This window comes from Alexandromys fortis, unplaced genomic scaffold, assembly GCF_014885135.2.
Source record: "Alexandromys fortis isolate MF-2015 unplaced genomic scaffold, M_Fortis_MF-2015_v1.1 scaffold_80, whole genome shotgun sequence".
NCBI classification, from domain to species: Eukaryota; Metazoa; Chordata; class Mammalia; order Rodentia; family Cricetidae; genus Alexandromys; species Alexandromys fortis.
Window position 1 is genome coordinate 4,862,593 of NW_026068174.1, and position 9,468 is coordinate 4,872,060.

Genomic DNA, 9,468 nt, shown 5'->3' on the forward strand with positions numbered 1-9,468 from the left:
TGGCCTTTGCACAGGTGGGCTATTTGGAACCCTCAAGCCACCTGAGGTGGTCAAGATTAGTGGGCAACTTTGTATGCTGGTGCTATCCTCCTGACTTTCCTTTATTCTCCAGCACACATCCTGCTTCCAGTAACCTGGAAGCACTGTTTGGAGCCAACTCGCATGGCCTGACAGATTGACAAGGAAGCTGAACAAGCCCACATCGAACCCTTATTTCTCTGTCCACTCCTTTTCAGGTGTTCCCAACGCCAGCCCAGCAGCCAGTGGCCACACCACTAATGACCCCCAGCTACTCCTACACAACTCCAAGCCAGCCCATTACCACCCCACAATACCACCAACTCCAGGCCAACACTACCCCACAGTCAACCCAGGCCCAGCCCCAGCCTTCCTCCAGCTCCCGACAACGGCAACAGCAGCCAAAGTGAGTACATAGCTAATGACACAGCACAGGCAGGTTCCTAATAGGAGCAGGTGGTACCATGTGGGCTGAAGACTTAATATAAGCAGCCCATGTATATCTTCTTGAAAGCCAAGACCGTTAAGATGCTCCCATGGAACCAGGTAGTAGTGATGCATGACTTTAATCCCAGCACTTGGGAGGTAAAGGCAGGAGATCTCTGTGTGTTGGAGGCCAGCCTGGTCTACAAAGTGAGTTCCAGGACAGCTAGGGCTGTTACACAGAGAAACCCTGTCTCGGTGAGGAAAAAAAAAAGATGTTCCCATGGGTATTGGTTTCTGAGGGAAAAAATGGAAAAGCAACAGAAAGGTTGCTTCCTATAAGAATCAAGTTCTTAAACTGGGTGGTGGCGGTGCACACCTTTAATCCCAGCACTAGGGAGACAGCAGCCGACCGATATCTGTGAGTTTGAAGCCAGCGTGGTCTACAGCGTGAGTTCCAGGAGAGCCAGGTTCCTTTCTGTGATCTCCTCTGTGACTGATAGGAAGGTGTCCTTTCACACACCCAGAAGAATCCTAGTCTCTTCAGGCCCTTCCTTTCTCTTCCAGGTCCAACAGCCATGCAGCTATCGACTGGGGCAAAATGGCTGAGCAGTGGCTACAGGAGAAGGAGGCAGAACGACGGAAACAGAAACAGCGGCTGACCCCTCGACCCTCTCCCAGTCCCATGATTGAAAGCACCCCTATGTCCATTGCTGGCGATGCGACCCCACTCCTGGACGAGATGGATCGGTAGGGGGCCTGTTCTACGGACTGTGGTTACCTCTGAGGCTTCAAGAGACCTGGCCACCCACAGCCTCACTTCCTGCCCCTCTTTTTTTTTTTTTTTTTTTTTTTTTTGTGGCATGAAATGACATTCTCTTTAATGTCAGCTGGGATGGGTGGCTGGATGGATAGCCTTGTGAACTGGTATGCACCAAGGAGCAGTTCTCCTACTCCAGACCAGGCTAGGAGAGAAGAATGTAGCAGGAGGAGGCCAGTGAAATGGAACAGCCGTCGTCTCCCTGGACGCCATTTTGAGGTCTGCCCTCACCTGATACAGGCTGTATCAGGCTCAACTTGTACATGTGGGGAAACCAATGCTATTTATTCAGTTTGAGGCAGGAGGGAGAGGATGGAAAATGTTTTCAGTCTTGATGACAATACTTTGGTGGCATCAAAGTAGGACTTTGGGGGACATGTGGAGCGGTGTTGACCTGCCAGCCCCTGCCTACCTACCCTCATCTACCTATTGCCACCTGCTTCTCACCTGTCATTTGAATAAACAGTGTTTCTACAGAGCACTTGCCGAGGCCTCACTACAGCTCCCCGCTGAGGGGTTGATTCATATCAGTTTGAAACACCAAAAACTTCCTCTCACAATCCATCAGAGAGACCAGGATTCAGATTGCTTGTAGTCACCTCCCTGCTGAGCCCCATGACCCTGTGTGCTTCTTACATCTTTTGTTAGCTGTGTTGAGGTGATGTCTCTAGCCCAGGCTGGCCTTGGAGTTACAGCAGTCCTGCTTCTGCCTCCTAAATGCTGGAGTTGCGGGAATGACACGTGTGCACTTATGACTTTTTGGTTTTTGGTTTTTCTTGGGTTTTGGTCTTTTGAGATAGGGTTTCTCTGTTATAGCCCTGACTGTCGTAGAACTCAGTCTGTAGACTTAAAACTCAGATCCACCTGCCTCTTCCTTCTGAGTGCTGAGATTAAAAGTGTGAACCACAACCCCCAGCTTATTTTTAATTATGTATATGCATGTGTGGGTGTGTGCACAGAAAACCAAGAGGGTTATGGATCCCTTGAAGCTGGAGCAGTAGAGCTGTGAGCATTGAGAGCTCAGGCATTTTTCAAGAGCTGAGCCGTCTGCTGGCCTGTCTCTGCTGTCTTACATTAGCTGTCCTATCTATGAAAAGGAGATGGTGACACACTCAGGGCTGAATGAAATGTTGGGCCAGGGCTTGGGCCTGGTGGTTTTTAGCCACCAGACTACTGTGATGTTCTCATCTCCCACACAGTGTAGAAAAGTAAACCTGAGGGGGCTGGAGAGATGGCTCAGAGGTTAAGAGCATTGCCTGCTTTTCCAAAGGTCCTGAGTTCAATTCCTGGCAACCACATGGTGGCTCACAACCATCTGTAATGAGGTCTGGTGCCCTCTTCTGGCCTGCAGGCATACAGACAGAATATTGTATACATAATAATTTAAAAAAAAAAAATTTTTTTTTTTTAAAAAAGTAAAGTAAACCTGAGCCCCTGGGCACCCCTTCATTTCTCAGCTGTGACTTGGTCTCTGACAGCCAGAAGAGTCAGTTCCTGGCCCAGAATGGGTCCCTCACCTGATCATCCTCAGACACTCAGGCCATGGGAGAGGGACTATTTCCCACCCCTTTCCCTTCCTGGCTCAGTATCAGCCAGCACCCTGGCTCTGGTTCCTTCCGCCCACAGCCTTCTTTGTTCTGTGTGTCTGAGGCTTCATCTCGCAGTGATTCAGTATGGGAGAGTAAAGCCTCCCTCCTTTGTGCCTGCTTGAGTCGCCACAGCTGCCTGCATTGAACTCATACCCGCTTTTCTTCACCCTTTGATTGTGTTGGTGGGAAAGGGTTGGCTTTCTCCTGGAACTCTACTTTCTCCAGCATAGCAGGTCTGCTGCAAGGGGCTCCACCAGCTGGGAAGATTGTGTCCTCTGTGGTGCTACAGCCCCTCCCTTGGGCCACTTGAGGAGGGAAAGGCAGGCCAAGTAAGCAGCAGGTTCCGTTTATTGAAGGTGGTGCTGCATAGTGCTGCCCACCACAGGAGTTTCACAAATGGCGCTGGTCTCCAACATCCGCTCCCTCCCTAGACAGATTCTGCCACCTGCTCCTAGGTGGCTTCTCCCTCCCTCCTACCTAACTTCCCACAGAAATAGACTTCCTCCTTGATCGTAGAATTGTCCCCTGGCCTCTGGCCCAGAGCCAGCCACTTCCCCCCAGAAGAGGCCCTGTTGGAGGGAGAGAATAGCAGTAGGGGTCAGTTACAGGCTTGATTTATTCACTCTGGTTGCCCTGGCCTCAACTGAGATTGGGGTTGGACACTGGGGGAGATTTTCTCTTGCTCGTCTTCTTGTTTTGTAAGGTCTTTGTCCCATTCTTTTTGGTTTGGGCGGTGCTCTTCTCTTTCTTCTTGGGCGATGGTGATTCCACAGTATCTTCACTGGAGCGTCCCTCTTTATTCCGTTCATAGCTGTCCTCACTCTCCGGCTCTTCTCGGCTTTCTGGGCTGGACTCTGACGTCCTGACTAGTTCTGGAGGGGAAGACTCTGATTTCTCTGGGCTTTTCTTCTTAGTTAACTTGCCCTTCTTGACATTTTTCTTCGGTTTTGCCTTTTCATCCACCATCTCCTCCTTGTCTTTCTCTTTCTCCTTTTTCTTCTTTATCTTCTTGATGACCTTGCCCTCCTGACTCTTGTCTGTGGGGCTCTCAGAACGCCAGATGGTGATGGGCGCTGCTGAGTCGGGAGCCCTGGTGACGGGTCTGATATCTGGGTCAGTAGGTATGTCAGTGGGACACAAGTGAGTCGGGCTGGGAGATGGGGCCTCCTCCTCCTCCTCATTTGGGTCATCTGCCATACATGTGTAATAGATGGAATGGGGATGGTGGATTACTGCCACAGAGAGGGGTCTGTAGCGTTTGCACCTGGGGGGAAGAGACGGGAAGAAATGAATGAAGCTGAATCAGGCACCCTGGAGTCCTGTGCCCACCAGCCAGCTGGTACTCACCAGCGGTACCAGATCCGCTCCCCACACTCTTCCTCTGGGATGAGTTCAAAGCGAGGGGTATGGGTGATGTTGTAGCAGGTTGAGCCCCCATCTCTGGAGCAGGTCGGGCCTACATCTTGGGAGCTGCTACTATTTGTCTTCTCTGAGCAGTCCTTCAGCCTGCCACACACCAGACTCTCAGCTTGGCTCCCATACCTCCATGACTCCCCAGGGGCCCAGAGGGACAGCCAGCTGCTTCTGGGCCTGGCCCAGGCTGCCAAGAGAGCTCCCCATTCATTGTTCTTGGAGCCGAGCAAGGTTTAAGAGCTGGGGTTAGGCTGGCAGCACCAGGCCAAGGCTGGAGGGGAACCTGAAGGGGATGGGTCCCCCATGAAGGGGGCCCTCACCTAGATTCACAGTTGCAGTGTCTGACGGTGTGCGTGTGCTGCTTGTGATGGCCACATTCCGAGTAGGGGTGGACGACACATTGCTGGTGTTTCCAGCAGCACCTGTTAGTGTCCTCGCAGTCACCTGAGGGAAGAGGGATCCGGGTCATTGGGAGGCAGCCAAACACACCCACACCGCATTTCCCTACCATGCAATTCCCAACAACAACTGCTATCATCAGAGGTGGTGACTTAACTCCAGTTCTCTGCATTGCCCTGTCCTCTTATCCACTGCTTTGATCCGTGGAAACATTGCCACACATGGGATAGAGAGGATCCCTGCCACGCTTCCCTTGCTGTTCTGTATTGCCTTAGTCACTTCCTCTTCTGGGGAATCCACTGCCCCAGGCCCTCTACTGAATGCCCTCTCCAACTCCACAGTGTGGGTAGGGATTGGCCACGGCCTGGCAGCCTCCTGCGTGGGTGGCAGTGGGTCCTCAACAGCACGCTCCTTACCTGTTCTGGTCCCTCTGCGCCCTGTCTCCTCCACCTCCAAACTTCTCTTCGTTCTCTCCCTGCTCTTCACTAGTCCAAACCATGGTCTGGACTGGAAGGTGCTCAGTGGGTGGCGATAAGAGTTGGAACCGAGCTCCTGCAGGTTGTCCTCTGCCCTCCACATGCTACCACAGCCACACAAACAAGGCTTTTTAAAAATTGCTTTAAGCTGTTGGGTGGTGACACTCAGGAGGCAGAGGCAGGTGGATCTCTGAGTTTGAGGACAACCTGGTCTACAGAGAAAATTCCAGGGCAGTCAAGACTACTCAGAGAAATCCAACCTGGGTGGGGAGGCTGTTTTAAATATCCCAGAACCACAGAATGCTGAACAACCTGCCCCAATTTATGCTGGTCTGTGAGGCTGGGGAAGGTTCCCACTTCTTACTGAGCTACATGGGTTTTTCATGGGACTCCCAGTGTTCCATCTCTGACCCTGCTTAGGGCTCCAGGCAGCCCCTGATTTCTCTCTGCACAAGTCTAAGAGGTAAACATGCCTCCTGCCCCACCGTCTCCCAGAGGAACAGCCCTGCAGGGGTAATCCAGGCTGGAAGACTGTGGTTAGCTCTCCCCTCCCCCCACCCCAAGAGGCCATGGTGATTATGCCTTTATCCAGCTCCTGGGAGTGGCAGAGCTGGGCAGGACATCAGGCATGAGAGAGAAGACAGCCACGTAGTCTTAGGCTTTCTCTTGCTCTCCTCCTTCCCTTTCCCCCACAATACTGTGAGGCTCCCGAGAGATTCCAGAATACCTCTCACCCACTTTCTCATGCCTCTTCTCCCCAGGGGAAGTAAGGGATGTGTACAGCAGGACCTTGGACTATCACCCCTGCTTTTTTTTTTTTTTTGGCACTTAAATTGAGGCAAAGGGCAGCATAGAGGCATATGCTCTGAGCCTGGAGTCAGTCATGCCTGAGGCTTGGGGCTCTTTCCCTTAACAATTTGCTTTTCTGTGCCTCTCCTACCCACAAAATGGGACAGGGCTAGCTATTATGCAGGGTTACAAGGACATGTTGATGTTTGTGGCCACAAAGTATTTTACCAAAGACAGGGGTGATGAGGACTCAAGGCAGGGCCTTCTACGGCATCGCAGAAGACAAGGAAAGGTTGGGCAGCTGGGGTCTCTACCATATAACTCTTGGTTATCGGCAAGCTCCTTTACTCGTTGACCCTGGGGCACCTGAGGAATCCCACTGAGAGCCCTTCCCTCCTCCAAGATGTTAGCTCTAACAATTAGGGGTAATGTAGCCTCTGGAGGCCATAGGTCGCATGGACCCACCTTCCGAGGAGAAGGAAGACACATCACTGCTGGACTCCACACTAGCCAGATGTCTTCTCTTCCAGCTGGGCAACCTGCTTATATCTGAGAGAGTACAAAACGGCAGCAGTGACAACAGCCACCTCCCATGTCATTCAGTCACTAAACATTTCATAAGACGCTGGGCCCAGACATATATCCTGGGGATGCAGGGATTTAAGAACCAAAGCACACTTCTCCAGAGACTGAAGGGGAGGGGCCAGGAAAGAGCAAAAAGGTTCATGGCAGCAGTGTGAAAAAACGGAAGAGGGCCAGATGATGATGGCACACGCCTTCTAATCCCAGTACTGGGAGAGCAGAGGCGGGTGGATCTCAGAGTTCAAGGCCAGTCTGGTTTACAGAGCTAGTTCTAGGACAGGCCCCCAAAGCGACCTGTCTCAAAAAAAAAAAAAAAAAAAAAAAATTGGGGAAGAGGGTAGAGTAGACTGGAGGGGTGAGGACTATGAACTTAGGAACTTGAGTGGAACTGTAGTGATTAGTCAGGGAGGACAGGGCCAGCCTGGTCCAAGGTGTGGAGAGCCTGGGCAGACCATTTGTTTGTAGGGTTCCATAGGCTAGACCCCATGGCCTCAAGCATGCTCAGCAAGTGTTCTACAACTGAACTGTAGGAGTCAGAAGTGTGGAGCCAGCTGTTGAGTCTTATTGTCATCCCAGCACCTAGGAGGGAGAGTCAAAGGTTCAAGGTTATCCTCCTCTAAAGCTATCTTGGTCTATATACCAAGTTTTAAGCCAGATAGGGCTTCACTGAGAGACCCTGTCTCAAAAAAAAAAAAAAAAAAATTAAGTGCTGAACGCTTTGTGAAAATTTCTATAGCACTGCTGTTCCCAGCTCCAGCCTGGGAAAGAAGTGCCCAGTGTCCTATTGCTCCAAGCCTCCCTCTTTACTCTTTTCTTCCATGACAGGCTACACTTTCTTTTCTTGATGTTTATTTTTATGTGCATGGTTGTTGGGTCTGGGTGAGTGTCTGTGTATAACGTGTGTATAGTATCTGTGGAGGCCGGAAGGAGGCCTAAGAACTAGAGTTATAGCCTGGAGCTAGTGGGCCTTTAATGTGAGCACTTGTGACATCTGTGAGTTCAAGGCCGGCCTGGTCCACAGAGCTAGACAGTTCCGGGAGAGCCAGGGCTGTTACACAGAGAAACCCTCTATTGTTATAGAGAGTTGCGAGCAGTCATGTGGTCACTCTGACAGACCAGTTAGTGTTCTCACCCACTAGGCCATCTCTCCAGACCCGCTCTGAACATTTTCAAATGGAACACTCCAGCCCTTTTTCTAACATGCATTTTCCCCCTTTCCTTTTCAAGTCATTCATTCACTAACCTTCAGCAAGCAACTCCACGAGGCAGTAATTAAGGGGGTTATAGCCCCACCTCCAGTGAACTCAGACTCTCAGCGACCTGCCCCTTTTTCAGCATAGCCTTGACCAAGGCTGCTATAGCAAAGTCTCAGCCCCAGCCTTTTCCTCTGAACTGTTAGCTAGTTACTCCCTCGCAAACTCTTCCTTGGACTTCCATGAAAGCCTTCATCTTTGTTTCAAGACAGGGTTTCACTGTGTAGCCCTGGCTGTCCTGGAACTCACTCTGTAGACCAGGCTAGCCTCAAACTAGATCCACCTGCCTCTGCCTCCCTAGGGCTGGGATTAAAGGTGTGAGCCACCACCGCCCTTATTATTATATTCCACTGTGTGTGTATATTGTGAGCAAGTGCTGTGTGATTTTGTTCCTATGGCTTGTGGCCTTGCTTGAAGTAGGACATGGTGAGCCCTCCGGCATTGTCCTCAGCGTTGCTTTTAGCTGCTAGCGGTTTTGTTCTTCCATGTGGCTTTTATTTTATTTTCCGTTTCTGTGAAGAATGGCATTGAAATTTTAATTTGGATTACACTGAATCTGTAGACCGCTTTTGATAAAATTTGCCATTTTCATAGTATTCGTTCTTCCATAAAAAATAGGAGGTCTTGGGCTGGAGAGATGGCTCAGAGGTTAAGAGCATTGCCTGCTCTTCCAAAGGTCCTGAGTTCAGTTCCCAGCAACCACATGGTGGCTCACAACCATCTGCAATGGGGTCTGGTGCCCTCTTCTGGCCTGCGGGCATACACACAGACAGAATATTGTATACATAATAATAAATAAATATTTAAAAAAATAGGAGGTCTTTCATTCTTTTGTGTCTTTATTTTCTTTATTCAGTGTTTTAAAGTTTCAGCTGTTGAGATCTTTACGTCCTGGATCAGGCTTGTTCCAAGGATTTCTTGTTGTTGCTATTTCAGGTCATTGTAAGTGAGGTTGTTTCCTTATTTTCCCCACATTTATTTGTGAGTCTGCGTGTGTGGGCATGCCACAGTGCGCATGTGGAGGGCGGAAGACAATCTGTAGGCGTCTGCTCTCTCCTTCTACCCTGTTGGTTCTGGGGATCAAACTCCAATCATCAGGATTGGTGGCAAGAGCCTATTCCTGCTGAGTATCTCACTACTGGCTACTAACCTTTGTAATCTAATTTTATAAACAGCCACTTTGTTGAAAGTATCAGCTCTACTATGCTCTTCTGGTGGGATCCTTCTTGTCTCTTATGTATAGGATTATCTCCAAATAATGATACATATTTATGTCCCTTTAATCTCCTCCGTTTGTCTTATCACTTTAGCTAAAACTTCAAGCATTATTAAGAGTGGACTTGGGCTGGAGAGATGGCTCAGAGGTTAAGAACACTGCCTGATGTTCCAGAGGTCCTGAGTTCAATTCCCAGCAACCACATGGTGGCTCACAACCATCTGTAATGAGATCTGGTGCCCTCTTCTGGCCTGCAAGTATACATGCAAGCAGAACACTGTATATGTAATAAATAAACATATTTAAAAAAAAAAAAAGGAGTGGACTTGCCGGACAATGGTGGCACATGCCTTTAACCCCAGCACTCGGGAGGCAGAGACAGGTGGATCTCTGTATATTTGAGGCCAGCCTGATATACAGAGTTAATTCCAGGACAGAGCTCCAAAGCTCTAGAGCTACAGAGAAATCCTGTCTCAAAAAAAAAAAAAAA

The 9,468-nt window shown here is 49.9% G+C and overlaps 2 protein-coding genes across 4 annotated transcripts in view; one reads left to right on the forward strand and one right to left on the reverse strand.

Moving 5' to 3' along the window:
- The window catches only part of Supt6h (SPT6 homolog, histone chaperone and transcription elongation factor), a 36,630-nt gene extending 34,888 nt beyond the window's left edge, over positions 1-1,742 (forward strand). The window contains exons 36-37 of the mRNA XM_050128641.1: positions 237-424; positions 1,009-1,742. Coding sequence (XP_049984598.1) covers positions 237-424; positions 1,009-1,195 — 375 coding nt within the window. The 3' untranslated portion in view covers positions 1,196-1,742. The remainder of the gene's footprint in view (positions 1-236; positions 425-1,008) is intronic.
- Positions 1,743-1,880: 138 nt separating this feature from the next.
- Proca1 (protein interacting with cyclin A1) overlaps positions 1,881-9,468 on the reverse strand; it is a 15,794-nt gene continuing 8,206 nt past the window's right edge. Inside the window, exons 2-5 of one of the 3 annotated variants that reach the window (XM_050128643.1) lie at positions 6,393-6,476; positions 4,584-4,707; positions 4,198-4,356; positions 1,881-4,114 (exon numbers count right to left, since the gene is read on the reverse strand). In XM_050128643.1, coding sequence (XP_049984600.1) covers positions 3,490-4,114; positions 4,198-4,356; positions 4,584-4,707; positions 6,393-6,476 — 992 coding nt within the window. In that variant the 3' untranslated portion in view covers positions 1,881-3,489. Of the gene's footprint in view, positions 4,115-4,197; positions 4,357-4,583; positions 4,708-5,078; positions 5,956-6,392; positions 6,477-9,468 lie in introns of those variants that run through there. The other 2 variants (XM_050128644.1, XM_050128645.1) reach the window with 2 other exon arrangements.